Source organism: Poecilia mexicana, unplaced genomic scaffold (genome assembly GCF_051168715.1).
Source record: "Poecilia mexicana isolate PSO_F unplaced genomic scaffold, ASM5116871v1 scaffold_20, whole genome shotgun sequence".
Taxonomy (NCBI): domain Eukaryota; kingdom Metazoa; phylum Chordata; class Actinopteri; order Cyprinodontiformes; family Poeciliidae; genus Poecilia; species Poecilia mexicana.
This window is the reverse complement of record NW_028263389.1, coordinates 11,439,009-11,458,627: the sequence shown is the minus strand read 5'-3', so window position 1 is coordinate 11,458,627 and position 19,619 is coordinate 11,439,009. Positions and strand designations below refer to the sequence as shown.

The 19,619-nt window shown below is 38.3% G+C and overlaps 1 protein-coding gene across 2 annotated transcripts in view; it reads left to right on the top strand.

Annotated features, from left to right (window-relative positions):
- The window catches only part of cunh8orf34 (chromosome unknown C8orf34 homolog), a 79,638-nt gene extending 60,932 nt beyond the window's left edge, over positions 1–18,706 (top strand). The window contains exons 12-15 of one of the 2 annotated variants that reach the window (XM_088001342.1): positions 6,756–7,252; positions 10,906–11,002; positions 17,392–17,430; positions 18,234–18,706. In XM_088001342.1, coding sequence (XP_087857468.1) covers positions 6,756–7,252; positions 10,906–11,002; positions 17,392–17,430; positions 18,234–18,241 — 641 coding nt within the window. In that variant the 3' untranslated portion in view covers positions 18,242–18,706. Of the gene's footprint in view, positions 1–6,755; positions 7,253–10,905; positions 11,731–17,391; positions 17,431–18,233 lie in introns of those variants that run through there. The other variant, XM_088001341.1, reaches the window with a different exon arrangement.
- Positions 18,707–19,619: the final 913 nt, after the last annotated feature.

Below are 19,619 nucleotides of genomic sequence, written 5' to 3'. Positions count from 1 at the left end.
TGTAACCCAAGACGGGGCATGTAACCAGAAGGTAATGTCCGCAGTCTTGACCCGCCGTGAACATGTTTTAATCAAATTTACTTGGCAGTGATGAGATCTGATAAGTTTCTGTTTGTTACCAAACACCTTAAAGCATAAAATGGAGAAAGTTGCAGTAAAGACTTGTTGCATTTCACTGTCACTTGTGTCTGATGAGTGGCAAAAAAAGGATAGATAATTTTATATCGTATAAGCTGCTACAGGTCTGAAAATCACCAACCAAAAAGTTGCTGTTGCAAAAAAAAAAAAAAAAAAAAAAAAAAAATCTGTTTGATCTGCTGTTCCACATATGTACACATACTTTGGATTATTATTCATAGAATTTATGGGGGTATAGATTACAGCAAGGGAAAGGGTCTAGCCAAAGTATGTGTTACTTTTGGCCAAAGAAAGTGTTCCCTTTGGTGAAAGCATTGCAAAGAAATCTTTTTTTTTCTTTTTTTTTTTTTAGCAAAAATACTACAAGACAAAATAAAAATGTCACTCTCCACATGCTTAATATTTGTTTTAACTCCAGTGATGTCAGGTTGATTTAATGAAACTGCTGAATTAGTTACAGCCTTTGCTATAGATTGACATATTCCAGGAATGTGGAATTGTTTTGCAATTTGACCTATATTATTCATGGTATCCAGTTCTCATCTTTGATATGTATGGCATCTAAGAGAGTCTGAGGCTGTTTTCTGTCACCATTTTATCACATATGTATTGGTTTATGAAACAGATTGTAGTCTGGAATGTAGGCTGGAGGGAAAGGCGCCATTTAGTGTCATGTGTCACACACTTGTTTGTTTTTTTGCATGTCTTCCCACTCAGTTTGACAGCATCACACTGTGTAAAGAGCCTTTACATATCGTCACATACGAGAATTATTTGAAGCATATTGGTTGAACAAAGTGAAGTTTGTTTGTTTTTTGTCCACAAAGTAGCATATGTTTTTCAGATGACACAGAAAGACGATGATTTCTGTTAATGCAGAGATTGCCAAAAGCTTTGATTTCTATTTTTCATGTGTATTCATCATTCTGATGGAACTTTCTGAGCAAAGGCCTCATTCAAGATGTTTAAGCAAAAATAATTTAAGTATTTCAGCTTGTCTATGCCATCTGTCTCATCACTGAGAAAGACAATTTATTTTTGTTAAATGCGAGCATAATTATATGAAGAAATAACATCAGATTTTCCTCTTCAGGTTCAGAGTCACTGAATCGCTGTTGGTTAAAAAGTCACTAGACTGATTTATGCCTTTGTTTTATTGCAGCATATTATGAGAATGTTTTTTTTTTTTTCAAAACCAGTTTACCTTTATTGCAGCCATGTGCATTTTACAGTCGTCAAATTACTTTTTTCACATAGAACCAGATTAATTTGGACATCTTTTGAAATAGTATGAAATATGACATATTTTATATTTACTCAGAATTAGCTAGAATGTTTTAGGTAAAGTTTAAATACATATTTGTAGAACATTATTGGAAATCTGTTTTTTTTTTTTTTTTTTAGTCTTACAAACTCATCAGAAAGTTTGAAAGACATGTAGTGGTGTTTTTACACAGAAATGAATCTGTCTGCTCTACAATGCTGTGAAAAAGCCTCAAAACACTCAAAAATCTTTTGAGTCTTTTGTTTCTCTTATTCAAGTGATATTAATTACTTTTTTAAGGTACTATTCATCATTCAAATGTCTAATTTTATTTTTCTTTATTGCATTTGTAAACAATTGTTGACTTGGGAAATTTGCCAATTTATTGTGAGAAAAATTATATAGAGGGTAACTGTGACTAACAAAGTTTCTCATATAATCTCATGGTTTAATGCAGAGGTTCCCAAACTGTGGGGCATTGCATGAGGGGCGCGGGAAGCCGTCTGGATGAGAAACAAATAAAACATGAAGCTGTATGCGCTGGGTTTTTACCTTAGAATGGCCAACTCTCTGTTATTCCTGTCAATTTGATACAGTAGAGGCTTCCACACTTCCCATATTTGTGTCCTCTGTCACTTTTATCAGCAGTTAAAACTGTTTAATCCGTTGTTAACATGTTGTAACCTGTTTTTCCGAGCCGCCTTTAAACGCAACATGAGCGCTACGACGCTCGCGCTGGGTTTCCACCTGTGAAGGAGACCTGCTGCTGCTGTGCGGAGCTACAGGTGTGTTAGAATCACGGCAGCAAACCAGCAAAACGCAAAGAACTTTTCACAGTTTTTCCCTCCAAACTAACCGACTGAGTTGAGTAAAGCTGCTGGATGCAGGTAATGTTAGCTAAAAGATGACTAGCTAATATCAATACAGTACCTTAAGCTTAACAAGCACCTTAGGCTACCGATGTTGGTGTCTATTTTCAGCTACGTTCATTCATTTTGCCCCCCAAAAAGTCGATGCCCCTCCCCCCACCCCCCGTCGTTTCAACCAGACAGCCATTTGTAATCCATGGGGGGGGGGGGGGGGGGGCGCAGAAAATGTTTGGAAACCACTGGGGGGGCGCAGAAGAAAAAGTTTGGGAACCACTGGTTTAATGGATGCGTCTGGAAGTTCTCTAATTGTACCGAAGCTGAATTATCTTTTTATTGTAAACATTGCATTGTTGGGAAAGTATGCTTCGTCCGTTTCGACTAAATTCAGAAGGTGGTGTTTTAATTTATCCAGCAGGCTTTATTCTGCATAGTTGAAGGCCTGGAGGCAAGTATGTCGTTAGTGCTCTTGTTTATTTTCAGAGGAGGGACCCAATAATCCTTGCATGATTTCCGAATGGTTTTATAGCGTGCTGTGGCCGTGTACTCCCAGCGCGTGCATCTGCTCCTTGATCAAAGGCTTTAATAGATTCTGTCTGTTTGTGTTTCTCCTCGTCTCCTTCTCCGTCTTATTTTCCACTTTGCTTTCTTTTTCTGTCTCCTCAATCTGAAATTCAGATCACAACGATGCGAGCTTAATACCAGCTGTATTTTGATGTGTGTATTTTCCCCACGTCTTTGATCACCAGAAGCTGTCATTTTGCATCAGTTGCTGTAAAAGTAGAAACTGTGTTTACTGTACCAGCAGCAGAGAATCTTAAAAAGACGCTGCTTTTATTAGGCTGCTCTTTTAGTGTTCGGAAGTTTGCGGAGCTGGTTTACAGAAAGATCATGACTCTTGTAACCGTTTATGGAAGGGAGGAAGATTTACGAAACAAAAACATGTGGTGTTATCGTTAGAATTGTAAATATCCTTCAGTGCAACACATCGGCTTTACGGGAACGGACAGCTAACGAACATATCCTGTTTACGGTTGAATATAATAATCGCATGAGAATTTATTAACACAGTGTAGGCGGTTAGCAACTCAAGCTAGAAAGTCATACAGAAACTGTTTTTATTTGAACCCTGTAACATTTATTTCAGTGTGACACCAGGGTGTTTCCCTGGATTTAGGTTCGGTCTTACGGTCAGGAGCTGTGCAGGCGTGTCAGCTAATTAGAGTGCTTCTTTTGAAGCTTAATTTAAATGCAACCAAAAGCTGATGTCATGGTACGATCTGAACTACCACACATTTAAACATCCTAAAAATATTTTTGACCAAATGAAAAGGGTTATTTGTTACCTTATTTTTAATACGGTTTAAGTTGCACAAACAAAGGCTTGATGTCATGCAGAATACATGCAGATTATTGGGCCTGTAAACTACATTGTAAAAGTTTACTTTTGTTTTTCTTTAATCTTTCAGTGCAATATGTTTTTTATAGTGCTAGATCACAAAAAGTTATTTCAATGCATGTTTTTATTTATGTTTGTAAAATCCAGTCATACCGTCAGTTTGAATTAAGTTGATCAGATGTCCCATTTACTGAGAATGGAGGTGATGACAGAGGAACCAAACCTTTTCATTAAAAAAAAAAAAAATATATATATATATATATATAGAGAGAGAGAGAGAGAAACGGTGGTAAAGGTTTAATCTTTAAAAACTGCATGAAGTTTATAACAGAAATTACTCTGTCAATGTATGTCTTTGAAACATACAGACACATGCTAAACACTGAACCACTTGACCACTTGAGTACATGCTATGGAAAAACAACCTCCACAAAGTCCATTAAGATAATAGCAGCAATTGCTTTGTCATTGTCTCTGTCCAGAAAACAAAATACAGTAAACGGAAAACAACTGAGCCAGGACTACTTTATATGGAAAAGAAAAACAAGGAGAGTACATAAAGTTAATTGCAGAAATAAAGTAAATCGCGCTCCCCAGGAAGCCGAGATGACTAAACGTGAAATCATCGGATCAAAGGTACATTCGAAGAAAATGAGAAGCTAGGAGAATTCACATTTTCAGCTCATGGCAGACTGTGGGAAACAAATAGTCCTGGCTAAACATCGAAGCTCTAAGCTAGCACCGTGTTCTATGGAAAATTAGATGAAAAATGGCAGCAAAAAGCTCATTCAATTATTACATTATTTCTAGCACACAGGCACATTCCAAATATGGAAGACAAATGAGAAGAGTTCATAAGACTAAACTCAACCGTATCTCCATAAGGCCTACCTTCCACTGAAAGCCCATCTAAAGTTAAAAATGCAAACATACTGTCAAATAAAAATGTAGATTAACCCTAAAATCTGTGTGGAAAACATCTGCAATTTTTTTTTTTTTCCACCCTAAGTTTAATGATGGGTAGCACTGCAGACATCTTCTGCTTTGCATACTAAATGGACATTTGTCAGTGAGCAGCAACATGTGGTTCATATTAGCTTGTGGAAAATGTTGTTTGCATGGGAGCAAAAGCACCATTCACTCAAAAACAAGGAAGTCGAGGTTTATGGAATACTTGTCATGCTTCCTTTTGTTATTTACTTGACGCCACACATACACAGTTTAGGACTCGCTCCTGATGACTCACTTGTGAAATTATGCCTTGCACATGATAACTCCCAGACAGTTTTGTTGAAGACAAGATTGCCAACATTTGTATCAGAAACATAACAAATAAGGGGGGGAAAATGAGCCAGATGTTGATCCCACAAGTTGGCAGAATTTGGTCTTTCACAAACAAAAATTGTTTCTACAACTAGCAGAGAGGCAAACAAATTAGTTTTTGTCATGAAAGGGTAGAAAAACTTCTTGCATTCTGAGCTCACTGTACCTCATCTGGGGAGTTTTTTTTTTTTTTCTATTAAGGGGAAGCTGAATTGACCACAGTTTACAAGATCTATAAATATTGTCATCTATTACCCAGAAGAAGGATGAAAGTAAGCAAGTCTCACCCTCTTTAATGCTCAGTAAAATTTGTGAATCATCTGGCCAGTGGGACGTAGACCTGCGTATTTTGTTGTGTTTTTTTTGTGTTTGTTTTTTCCCCCCTTCTGAGTTATGATCAAAAGCAGGGGTGACGTTATGATGGAATCTTGGAAGATAATTTGATAGTGATCTGGGATTTGTACAGAGTACTGCAGGCACCATCACGAAGATCTGCAAACTGAGTCCAAATGTCAGTTAAATTTGTGGAAGACACTGATATCCACTTTAAATGAAATGATGTGAATAAATCTGTTATCAGAAATCTATTTCGAATGATTAAATCTTTTAAGCAAATTCATGAATACACATTAATAGAAGGAAGGAGGCTTTGTGTATTTCTTATAATAAATTTGTAATCATTAAAATTGTTCCACTTCAAATCAAAAACCATACAAAAAAACCCACAGAGATCTAATGATTATCTGGAATTAAGTTAATCTTCTTACTTTTTCTCTGAGAACCGATTATTAGAAGTGAAAGAAACACAAACTAGAAAAAACAATCTTCAATTTTTCTTCATTGGAGTGAGAAATTAGTAATGCAATAAAGAGGGGGGGGGGGAGTCTTGCTTGAATTTTACTCCTGAACAGCTAAGTGGCTGATGAAAGAAAAACATTAATTGTAGCAAAATCTACACAGATGAGAAAAACAAACAAAGAAAAATATGCAGTAAATCAGTCCTGGTTCTCACTCAGGCAAACCTTCGTCTAATTCTATTCATCTGAGTCTCAGAGCTCAAGTGCCTTGGGGTGCTGGCATCTCAGAGACCAATCAATAGGCCCTCATCAGCCAATCAGTCAGACTTTTAGGAAATGTATTGCCAAGCTGAGGTCAATCAAAAAAGGGATTTGGTTTTTTTTTTTCTGCACTCTTTGCACTTTGGAGGGATTCAAGAATCCAAGTAATCAATCATCTGTTGCAACATTTAAGGTTTCAGACTTACAACCATTGTATTGAGTGATTCCATGTTTTTTCTTTTTCCATATTTATGATTAAATATTCTTAAATTAAGAAGGGATTATTTTAAAATCTTATCTGAAACTCTAATGAATCTAATGAATTTAGTTGGTCTCTGACATATTGACACTCAGATCAAGCTCTAAAGGATGACGAACATGGAAACATTGACATTTTGAGGTTTCAGTAAGCTGTGTGTGGAAAAGGGATTATAGCTAATCAAAAGGTTGGTCGGAGGTATTTTGAGGGTACTTAGAAAAATGCAATTAAATGACGTTAAAGGTCGGGTTTGTGGCGCTTATACGCACCATAATGAAGACGATAAAATATTATGTTCCTTGGTATGTTTTTTGAAAAAAATCTTCAACATAAAACAGTCGTCTTGTAGATTTTCTTAAATATATTTTCTTTTGATCACTATTTGTAATATAACATCTCTTACATTTAAATAAGAACCTTGAAATTGAAACTCCTTTTATCATTTCAGAGGTTGAGAAAGACCTGGCCAAGCTGGCAGAAGTAGGAAAGATGACCAGTCGGAGCACCAACAATCCACATGGAAGTCTACTCCACACCCCACTACGGCACCGGACGCTACCAGACACTCTTCCTCTCACCAGCCTCATCTCCAGGCCTCAGTCTCCAGCCGGTGGCCTTTCAGGCAAGTCCTGTGGTATCGGCCTCCCCTTGCTGAGCCCCAAGCCCACCTCCCTATCTATGTCCATGTCAATGGGCCGGACCCCCAGCAACCCTGGCAGCAGAACTCAAACCCCCAGAACACCCAGCAGACCCCTGACCCCAAACAGTTTATTGACGCGCTCCTCCTTTAACCCCGGCGCTCATAAAGAAGTAACATTCCGGAGGTCAAGGAGCCGACCTGTGACGCCCACAAGTCAGCCGCCACTTCCTCGACCACTGCTCACCCCTCCGGGACTAAGTACCACAGACAGCCTTGGTGCCAGCCTTCGGGCGTATCTGTCTGAGGTAAGACGGCAGCAGATGAACATTTTGATTATGAAGCACACTGATCACTGTTTATGCACATCTTTTACTATAAATGTCCAAGAAACGGGTAATTGTGTTGAGCTGTATGTTGTCCTCTCTTTTATAAACATTGAAACATCAAATTAATCGTTTATATACTGGAAACAAATGCCAAAGAAATCCCACTGTCTATACATGATGTCTTTACTTGTATAACCACTGCAGTGGTTATATACTATAGACCGATGGTGTCCAACGTCGGTCCTCGAGGGCCGGCATCCTGCATGTTTTAGTTTCCTCCCTGGCTTAACGCACCTGGATCAAATGATGGCTCGTTAGAAGGCCTAAGAAGAACACTGACATGCTGAAATGGTTGTTACTACCACCAGGGAGAGAACTAAATCATGCAGGATGCCGGCCCTCGAGGACCAACTTTAGGGACCACTATCTCACAGTAACACATAATTGTGTTGCATGTGTTTTTTTGTTGTTTTTTTTCCCCCACAAGTGTCTTTAAAGTGTGGTACGCATTTGTATTCAGTCAGTACTTTGTAGAAGTAACTTTTTCTTTACTTACATTTTCATAGTGCCTCTACTAACTTTGCCCATCTGGAAACGGAAGGTTTTGTCTTTTCTTCTTTATAAAGACCTCAAACTGAGGAAGCTCAGATAGAGAACATCTCTTCACCTTATAGCCTTGGCTGTGTTTCAGGCATATTATCCTACTGGAAGTTGAACCTCTGCCCCATTATTTTGTAGGAAACCTTAACAAATTTTCTTCCAGAACTACCTTTCCTAGGTCGTCATGGTGCAGTTCATTAGAACATCTGAATTTAGTTTGCAATTAGTTGAAGTAGATTTTCTTAAAGGGGTTGCGAGAGTAAAAGAGGGCTAAACACAAATGCACGGCATTTTTTTCTTTAACATTTATTTCTTTTAAAAAAAAAAAGAAGAAGATAATTCCAGTAAAATCTGTTGAAGTTCCTGGTGGTGATATGACAAAATGTGAAAAAAAGAAGAAAAAAAAATTAAACACTTGCACAAAACATTATAAATGTAAATTCTTGTTTGACAGACAGGATAATCCCTGGGTTTCCACAGGAATTTCCTGGAAATAATCATCACAAGACTCCAGAAAGTATAGGCTAGGCAAACAAAATGTCCACAAACACAAGGACCACAAATTGTTATTTTTGCACTTAGTTTTTGTATATTTTCTTAACCTTTAGACAGAGGCGGTCTAGCTGTTTACTTCTGCCTCTTTAGCAATCCTTGTGTCTGTCTGTTATGAGTAGATCCATGTGTGGACCATAGATACTGAAGGAAAGCACATCTTCTCTAGACGGCAAATAAAATCGGTGTTTAAATTGAATTAGCTTGTATACATCTGTGTAAAAAAAAAAAGATAAATTTTATACATGCTGATTAATACACAGGATGCAGCTATTGGTCATGGCTTAAAAAAATATTTTGTTCGTCAAAGCTATGGAACACCAAGAGTGAGAAGCTTGGGAGAATTTACAGAGACGGATTACGACCGAGTGCGCGCACAAGGCAAAAACGTGCACACTCTTCGTGTGGGGTTTCACGCAGAGCCGCGGAGGTCTGTACAGTAGGATGTCATTTCATTGTGGAAAAATGAGCCTGGCATTAAAGAGGTGTTTTCAGAGGGATTTCTTTCTTATTTTCCTTTCATGATCTACTTAACAGGAGCCCTGTTAAATACGAGCCCTTTTTTGAAGGCTTTCCTAATGACGGGCAGGGGTTTTACACTCCCTTTGTATGCAGTTTGACAGTTACGCCAGTTGACACTTAGTGACATTATCCAAAACTTTATTCCAGGGTGCCCAGTCTGTTTTTATTGGGGCCACCTGTTCACGTGGAAGACTAAATCCTTTAAACGAAGGCCTGGTTAGAAACTGAGAAGCGACTGAAACCCTATACAGTAGGAATGAGAAACAGTCAGATTTTCTTCTTTAAGTTATTATTGGTTCAAAGCATTTTTGTTTTCATTAAATAAATGAATTTGACCATTTGTTTTTGAACAAATATCTGGAATAATTTCTTACTCTGGTTTCGTACAACTATCCAAAAACCTTACTTTTTAGATAATTGGCCTTTCTAAATTTCCCTTATTAGGTTTGCACGTGTGCGTGTGTATGTGTGTGGTTGTCCTGTGTGTCTCTGTGTTGCCCTATGATGAAGTGGTGACCTGTGCTGCCACTCGCCTAATGATCGCTGGAGATAGATATTATCCCCCCTAAAAAAGTGGGTATAAATAATGGGTGGATATTTAAAAAAGTATATTTTCATGTCAGTTTAAAAAAAAAAAAATGCAATAAACAAATTTTTCATTCCACTTTTTTTTCGTTTCTGTTCAGAGATGTCCATGTCGTTTACTATTTGAAGCAAAGTTCTTCGTTGCACGAAAGTTATTTTGAATCTGAACTGATGCTTTTAGGCTTAATTCCTCAAGAGCTGCACCTTTTCTCGCTTCTTCATAGCAAACCCATTCTACTGAGAGATGTGCAGCTTGAAGGGCTGCAAATCAATGTCATTGCAAATGGAGACAAATCTGGTCGGGGCTTACTGTGGCAGAACCGATTAAAGCAGAGAATGAGCTTAAAAGATTGTAAATACCCTGCTTGGTCCGATTGGTGTCGTTTTCAGCTGCAACATTCAAATACTGGGGTCAGAATTTGTCAACAAAATCATGACCGCATTAATCCATCCTGCCGTCCACCATTGTTTTGGCTGCTTATGGTATAATTTTGTCCCTTTACAACCAAAACGTACCCATCTTCAGATGGTTATTTCCAGCAGGATGATGCTGGAAGACCCAGTTTCTATGCTACTGATACTGATATCTTGTTAGACTATACCACAGAGAATGACAACAATTCTGCACCAGAAAAGGGATTCAATCAAGTACCAGCAAGGCTTACCTGATACAAATGTGCATGCTTGTACTGCACTGACTTACAAAAACATGAGAAAAGTGTACTGTGCCTTGAGGTGTCATAGAAACATTACGGTTCAGGTTTTGTGTTGGCAGCAGCACAGACAGAAGATTTTGTAGTTCCCTTAATTAAGTCCTTCAGATTCTGAATGCACAAAGCGGCTTCAGACCATCAGACCACCACCACCGTGCTTGGCTGTTTTTATTTTCCCTAAACTGCTGTTGGTTTGAAAAACTGAATATTTGGGGTTTTTCTTATAGTTTTTAATGATCTGTAGATCAGCTTGTGTTTTTCACATTGTGGTTCCTCCTTGAATGAATTTTTTTTGCGCAGTCTGTTTCTTATTGATTATTGATTAACACTTCCCTTTTGTATTCGCTCAGAAGAAAAGGGCATACATACTTCTTATTTTATTTCTTTTTTTTTTTTACATCCCTGTAGCACTGCGGCCTTCACATTAGCTTGTCTTTACATTTTGTACTTAACCTCAGCTGTTTCTGAAACTACGTTTTAGGCCTTACGTTTACGTTTTAATGAGTACTTAAGCCATAAATCTGTCTGACCTTAATTATGGCTTTTAACGTGTGGCCTGACAAACTGAGATACTTTGGCTAATAACAGTCTCTCTCCTAGCATCCATATTTCTGTCTCGCATCAATTCTCCAGCGTTATGTCCTTTTTTTTCTATTTCAGGATGAGTTTTACCAGCAGCTTCAGGCCATCAGACAGCCCTGGCATATTCCCAGTGACACAGACAGTGACATCATGGAGCCTCCTGAACAGGATAAAAGTGAGTCACCTACCTTCTTTTTTTCTTTTTTCTTTTTTACTTCTCTCTGCATTCAGGTGCTTGTATGATGATCAAGGTTTCTGTTCCAAAAGGAAGCAGTTATTCACAAGTTTGCTCAGTTTTTGTGTCTCCCTTATGAATCTGCATCTCACAAATCTGCTCCCATAATGATTTTACCTTCCTGCAGCTCTTTTATTTTTATCTTGAAATGGGAGGCTTATTTCACCGTGTCACTTTACCCCCAATAAATTACCACTGCATTAAAGTAGCAAAACAAAATTACCCCATTGTAAGAAAAAAAAAATCACTGTTGGGGATTCTAACAAGGGTTGGAAGGTTTTCATGTGAAATTTCCTGTTTTGGCCTCATTGGTGGCACGTCTGAATCAAGATGTAGTCAATCCACCTGAATGATTGTTGTCGAACATCATAAATCGTTCATAGTAAAGCTCTGGCTGCAGCACAACAAACCCAAATCCATTAGCTTCGACTGAGGTCTGCCCCCTCCTCTGACATTCCGGTTCGTAAATCACACAGATGCATGAGGGCCTTACGGTCCAATAGCCAGGGCCTCCACAGGGGAAGCTAAGTACTTCTCAGTCCTCTGTGATCCAACCGGAGCTGTCAGGTTTGTGCTTGTTTTAGCACTGGTTAATGTTTAGCTAAACATCTCTGATCCTTTGAGATATGGGTAAGAATTTACAGCCTGGACGCTCTCTCAATGAAAAATGATATATTTCATCATTATTTAAGGTCTTGCTCCAGAGCTTATTTCTGGAAGAGAACAGATTTATTTGAGCAAACAAAAAACGCATGGAGAGGAATGTTTTAGAGCCTTAGTGCTGAGCCTGACAGTGCAACACCTGCCCAAGTAGGGGATCTAAAGCAAAGGCCTTAATGACTTTAAAGCCAGATGGGGTTTTCTACTTAATTGCTAAGCAATTACATATGACACTTCTACAAGTTAAAGATATCGTAACTATGTTAATTATGCCATCAAACACTCTAAAGTGCTGAAGTATTTTCACCCCTTGAAGTTGCTCACATTTTTTCACCTAAAAGCCACAAATTTCAGTGTATTTACTAGGATTTTATGCGAATCACCAACAAAAATAATCCATAGCATGTGACTCTACCAGCCATAAGAATGTAGAGGCTGAGTTATAATACAGTTTGATGTTGCTATTGGCCTTCATTTGAAGCAACCTGACAAGAAAAGAGGTAGAGATTGAAGGAGAAGCATTTACCCAATGCCTTAGGCCGGGAGTCGAACACCTGGATGGTTGCATCGAAGACCAACTCCTTAATGCCTAAATTTACATAGAAAACTAATCAAGATTTTGCTGTCAAGCAGAAACTAAATTAAGTAGAAATTGTTCACTTGACTGTAGCTCATATCACAGGTACAAATTTTGGGTGTTGGCGACATCAAGAATAATTTGGCATATTGTAGCTGTACTGTTTGAAATATTTCGGTGTCGGATTGTTGTTATTGATGTTGGTATCGCTGAAATAAAGTGTTTTGAGTAAGTTTTCATACTGCAGTGCCAGAGCCAGCCAATAAGCACATTGAGTAGAATTGCACCAAAGTATTTCAGGTTCCCAGGCTGCATTCTTTTTCGAATATTTCAGATATTCCCTTATTCAAAAATCTGTGAATAGAGGGGTTTTGGAGTTATGCTCCACAGAAAATCCACAAGTACCAAACAGCAAATATCCGGGGCTCCATTGTGTTGCAACCAGATATAGTTCCTGTGCTGACCCATCAACAAATTCTCCCACCTAAGCTGTGGATCTCTCCAGCTTCTCCAGATTTGCCATTAGCCTCTTGGCTGCCTCTCTGGATAATAAGCCCGTCAGCTCAGGAGGATGGTCATGTCTTGGTAGGTTTTGCAGATGTGCTAAACTCTTTCCATTTTCAGATGATGGATTGAACAGTGCCCTGCGAGATCTTCAAAGCTTGAGATATTGCTTCATAACCTAATTCTAATTTAAATGTCTCCACATGTTTAGTTTCGTCTTTCTCCTGCGGTCGTCATGGTCTTCGTGATGCCATTTGTGACGCGCCACAGTAAAACCAGGGACAAGTTGCTCGAGCAGAAATGGAGAAAAAACCCCAAAACAAAACAAAACAAAACAAAACAAAAAAAAACATTGTTAGATCATTAGTATTTTAATTTATGTCAAGATGACTCTGCTTTCTTTGTGTTTCAACAACCATACCTACATATCAGGAAACCCCCTTTTCCACAGATGTTGAAAAAACTACTTTAGTTTATATTAAGGTGTTAAACTTAAGTATCGTTTGGATATAAACATGGGATTCACTCTCTCTGGAGTTAAACTTCCAGGTTCATGTTGTGACCTGAAGGCAAGAGATAAAAACATAGTTTTCCAAGAAAGTTGTAATTGTTGTTTTTCCGGTAGACACACTAGTCGAAGCCATGAAGAAAGCACCCATGTTTAAATTGCAGCTTGGAAGGTTTTAAAATGCTAAGCTTTGTGTTTAAATGAAGCTTGTTTACAGAGTAAAGTTTCTTGGTGTGGGGGAAACTCCCAGCTGATTAACATACCGGCCTTTATTGGCTGTTCACAAGCTTTTGTCATTGGGTTTGGCCAATAAGATGAAAGACTGAAAGGAACGGATGGTTAATTTGCACAGTCAAGACATCACCATTGAAAAAAAGAGACCCTAGCTCAGGTATATTTATTGGTCCAGGACAAATTCTCATCTATATCTGGCCAAGAGCCAGTGCAGATACCTTATGTCATGATAAATGCTACAACATGCTATTTTGTTGATTTTGACAACGTATTTTCATTTTTTAAAATTTCTGTTTTACATTTTTAGAAGGCTTAGAACCAACATGTTCTGAATGCCAATGGATGCTGCACTACTAGTATCTTGTATGCTACAATGCATTGCACTATATTCCCTCCAAATCACAAGTTCACACTACTTTTTGTATCTGTTGCATAAAATCTCGACAAGATCCAAAACAGTGTGGTTGTGATGTGACAAAGTCTGAAAAAGTACTTTCGTGAGGCGCTGTATCCCAGCTCTAAAGTGGAAAATCTTTGTTGTAAATTTACACAGTACTTGGGGTTAGTCAAAACATTTATCTTTTCACATTTGCAATTTAATTCATTCCGTATTTCCTTTTTTTTCCCCGAGGAAATTACAACCAGTGTAAATTTCAAAACCAACCTTTACAGTTGCCTAACATGCTTCTCAGCACCTCTTGTCCTGGACCAGTGTTCTGCGTCGTCGCTTGGATGAAATTTTTTTTAAGCCATTAGCCAGACCACCATCTCCACATTTAAGTCGTCTCCTGACTTTGGTTTGTTAATGAATGAGTCCAAAACATGATGTATGCACGAAATAAGAATTGTCCTTGAATTAAGTGTAGCTATGTTTTCACAGTAAATAAAGATCAGTTACTCAAACTGGAAATTAACTGCATGTGGGACTCGCAAGGACAGCTTTCGCTGACGTTATGACACAAGAATTCTAGCCATAGGAAAGATCAAGCAGGCAAGTGGTTGTCGCATGGAAATATAACCCCTCTGACAAGTTACTCTGGAGGGTCGTTGTTTTGCCAAATGCGTATCTTGCACAATAAATGGATAGGTTTTCCTAATGGCCCCTGGGGCCCTGCTCTGAGCCCTTGGCAGTGACAGTGGCATATTGAGAAAGGATATTAAGCACAGATTGAATTAGACGTGGCTCAGAAAGTCAGAGAGAGAAACCCAGCAGCCACAAGTCGTGACAAAGCACCTTATGGCGTGAGAGAAGCCCCGTAGGACTGTTCACTCAAATCTGGTTTGTATGTCTTTGTGTGAGTGCATGAGAAGGGTGTTATTAGTCAGAGGGAAACAAGAAAATCGTCTTCAGAGGACACATTCAACCCTTTAATCAGATTCTTTAGTGTTTTCCAGAGCGAGTTTTATGCTTCGATGGGTTGTGACACCCGTAGCTGAAAGGTTTATGCTCAGTTTTCTGAGTTGGATTCATTACCCCCAGCTGTTAGTTGGTTGGTCAGACTTTCCTGTAATCTTTTAAGGTGATGACAACGAAAAGATAAATGTTTCATTCTGATGCTGCTATGCTGGTCATTTCTTCTGTGTGACTCATTGCATATCTTTTAAGGCTGCATCAGACAAGGCAGCCCCTTTCTGTCTTTCTGTCAGCTTTTGAGTTGTTTCTGCAATTCAAAAGCTGCAAAAACTTGGTAGCTTTTGAGTTTTAAAAATGCTAATGAACAAAGTAACATAAAAATTGAATCATCCATTGTGTTTTGAATTACTTCCAAATACTGAATATCAACATCCTATAGCAACAAATGAAACGGATAACTTTTGATTGGTTTATTTTAGGAAGAGACGAAAATATTTGTCTTTCCTTATGCTATTTTCTCAGTGAAACATCACTTCACATCATTAGTGCGTCTAAACCTTTCACAAAGAATCCCTGCTGACGTGTCCAAATCAAGACCTCCATAGTTGTGGAAAATCCAAAGTTATTTCCTGTTATTCTACAAACTTCCACAACGTTATGACCGCATACCACACATTGCACGTGAAAGTTGCTCATTTTTTCTCACTAGCTTGTGTGTGAAACCTGCTTTTTCCCGCACATCCGCAAAAATACCTTAGATGACACGCTCAGTGAAAATATTTATTTATTTTTTTGTTCGTTTTTATTGGCCTCTTGAGATCCTGCATAGTCTTCATTATTTACTGCATTCACAAGTGGTTTGTGTTACTTTATTTGCCTGTTATCAGAAACAGGTTTGCTGGAGACGTAACAGTGTTGGTTGCTTGAGCTTAAACATCATTAATGTCCTCGAGAGAAACACACACAATCTCTGCTCTGGATACCCTAATTGCATATTTGTTAAGCCTAAATTATTGGCAACAAATTACAGATGTCTGTGCTTCTGCCAATTTTAATTTTCTATTCTTTTAGCCTCCCCCCCCCCCATTCACACTAACACCGTCTTGTAACATGTAACTCTGCAGGTCTTTTGAGGTCCATCAAGAACAGTTTGAATTCAATAAAATCTTTATTTGTCCCCAATATAGCAGGATAGTTCCTGACAATTTTAAGCATAAACTAAAACTTCTAATGGTGAAATGGTGATAACTTATTATGGTACCTGCATATAATGGTCCTGGGTGCTACTTAGAGAACACTGGTAGCTGGAGTGGCTGTTTGTTGGTGAAATTTACCCCACTGAAAGTTTTAAGAAGGATTTGACTTTTTTGAAGGACCTGGCCTGGTCCTGTCCACTCTGTGCTGGCAACTCTCCAAGTTGCTCGTTATAGCCTTCTTGGCACCACAGCTACTATGTTAGCATATCTCCAAACAGTTGAAATGAACAATCATGATCCCCAAAACAGTAAATACATTGAAAGCGAGTGTATGCTGGTTAGCTGAAGGAAGTCATCTTCTATATAAACACTCAAAGTCAATCTCGACTTTAATTTCAGGATGGGGAGAAAGGGTAAAATTTTGTCCACTCATTTTCTCAGAAAATCACGACGTGACGTCATTAGTACACTGAAACAGAATTGCAGCAGATGTGTCCAAAGTAAAGTTGTGAGGCTTTCTGGCTACTGTTGAAATGCCATTGTATTGGTTGCATTCTCAAAGAAAACTAAAGTGTAAAAAAGCACAAACAGCAACTTGTAGATTTAAAAAAAAAAAAAAAACAACAAAAAAACATTTTTTGTGCGCATGATGCTTTTTCACTGCAGTTATGGAGAGATCATTTCAAAAGAACCCCCTCATCTGCATGCTGTCATGCTATTGAGAAGCAAAGGGAGTGCATACCCTTCCACATCAATGCTGAAACTGATGTTGGAGGGGCAAAAAAAAATCCTCCCATATTTACAAGGAGTTTCTACAGTTGGTGAGGAAACATCTCGGTGCAAATGTATCGCTTGTGGAAGTTGCGTTGTGATAGGATGGACATGTAAGAAGAAGTAAAAATGTAAGTTAAAAAAAAAAAAACACATTTTGGTCGGTGTTAAGGTATGAGAACCATCATGCTTGCCATCAAATAGGAATTTATCCAACAATTACATTGTCATGGATGTTCTGAGGACACTGAATCTGTGTTGATCTGGTGTAAAGAGGGTTTTACAATTGGCAGGACACTCATGCTATCCTTAAACAATTATTTTGTGTCTGTGGGGGGAAGAGGGATTGAAAGGTACAGCTAAAGCAAACAAGTCATTTAATTCTTTCTTTTAAGGTGGTATGACTTTTCTTTCATTTCTCTCAGAAGAGCAACAAGATTTTATTTTTTCTTCACACGTTTAGCTATTCCTAAGCATAAATGAACTCTGGTGACTCTGATGTGCGTTTTTGTTTTTTTCCCATAGGTAGTTCACGGGATGCCAACAAAAGATCCGTGTTTTCAGGTAAGAATCTTTGTCGTTGATTGAGGAACTACAGCCTAAAATCTGAAGAGTCACTCTTGCATCCAAAAGTGTGTAATTTGAGCTGCAAAAAGACAATCAGCGCTTCATATAAGCTACCGTCTTGAAATGAGAGCCTCTGCGTCTTTACATGACCTCATTTGTAGAGCCACATGTTATCCAAATAACTGCCGAGGGTTGACTTGCCATCCTCCACCTTCATTTATGGCCCAGTGGAATACCGTCACAGGCTAAATGGAGGACACAGAAGCTCTCGAGCGCGATTGGCCGAGGCCGCCCGTGTGCGGAGCCGGGAACGATGATGCTCAGTTCCATTAAGTCACTTTGTTTCTGAGTTTACACGCGACAGACAGCGTCGACTCCCAGCATCAACATTTGGGAGAAGGAGAAAGTCTGTCTGGTTTGAGGTTGTCTGTGGCTCCCCTTCTTGTGGTTTCAGAGGTGCCCACAGTTCCCAGTGTGAGTGTGCCAGTCTGGAGGGAGATCAGAGAGCTGGCTGCTGCTGTTTTGCTGCTGCTGCTGCTACTTGGCTATCGGAGACGCCAGAAGATTGCCACAGCAACCAAACGCAAAGCTCAGTGCAGTCCCAGAACTCTTCCATATTGTAAAATCTGGAGACTGGAACCTCCTCCGAACTGCCTCATTTTCCACCTCACATTTTTCTATTCAAATATTAAATACCTCTTTTATGATAATTGCCTCAGTTTCTTATTACTAATGGTGACTAAATGTGACTCATTCAAGTTTCCAGGAAACTGATGTGTTTCTCTCTTGTTTTTTTACAGGCCTGTAGTGATGAAAACCAGAAGACTTGATCCAATCAAACAATTATGCAAAACACTGGATATTTTGAATAACAGTTCAAAGATGATTATTTTTGTAAAGCATATGAATGAATATAACAAAAAAGATTGTATACTTTTTTCACCCTGTTTCATAAACATTGTACTGTAACTGAATGATCAACTGAGAAAATCTTACTTGAAACTAAGGGATATGCTGTTTATTTTTGTTTGCATTGAAGCATGATATTGAACTTGTGTATAGAGACCAGTAACAAGAAGCATTTCGTTCCTAACGGACTCCTTTTTTAGACCTAGTGCAGATTTACACTATCAGGACAGCACACCCATTTAATCAAAGTGTTTATCGACATGGACTGTTAAAAGAATTTGTGCTTTTCAGATGGGGGGAAAAAAACAAGTTGTTGAAGGGAATACATGGAATGCTGTTAAATTAATTAAACTGTTTTAGTGCACTTTTGTTTTTGTCCCTAATGTTTTGTTTTTCCCACATTCCACTTTCCTACAATTTCCACTTCTGTTTAAAATAGGTTTAAAACATTTTAAACAACCTGTATTTTACTGAATAAGGTATAAAGGGGGCTTATCGGACAAGCACACCTGAAAATAGTGCTAACTACAAAAAAGAGAATAAAGTTTTACATATGTGGGTCTGAAAGCTACAGATGTCGGCATAACAACAAAAGATAACATATGATTTTTTTTAAAACATTTTAATGAAATGTTTACACCAAGATGTACTGTAAATGCTTTTCATGAACACTGCCTGCAACTCAGCTTTCAGAGTATATCACCAACTTATTATCGCATCAGATGAAAATTTTTCCAGTTTTCAAAGCTTTGGCTGAAGTGGCATTTGTAATTCCAGTTCTCCTGTAGAGCAATATATTATGGTTCCATCCTATAGATTCACATCAAAACGGCCATGAGAAGAAGTCTGTCCAAGGTACAGGTCCAAAACGTTATGAAAACAGTTGAAATTTTACTCCCTCTGCTTGTTATTTATTGAACAAAATCCATACATCAAATGTAGTTGACAGTGTGATCTTTTTGTGATGGATATGGTGGAATATGAGGTAGACTTTTTTAAAGTAAAAAATAAAAACATTTTAATGGCAAAACCACCTTCAAATAAAATTTTTGTCAGTATTTATGAAGGTTCAACTTTTACCCCTTTGTTTTGCACCAGAGAACCATATTTTTAACCCTCTTAGAGCTTCTAAAAAGCATTAGGAAATGTATTTTAGGGCTATGGAGTAGGCTGAGGAATTGGGTTTTCATATCCAATCCAACTGAATGTCAATAAAGAAGTAAAAAAAAAAAAAGGAGGATGTCCTTTTACATGTTTTCTGAATTAGCTAGGTTACA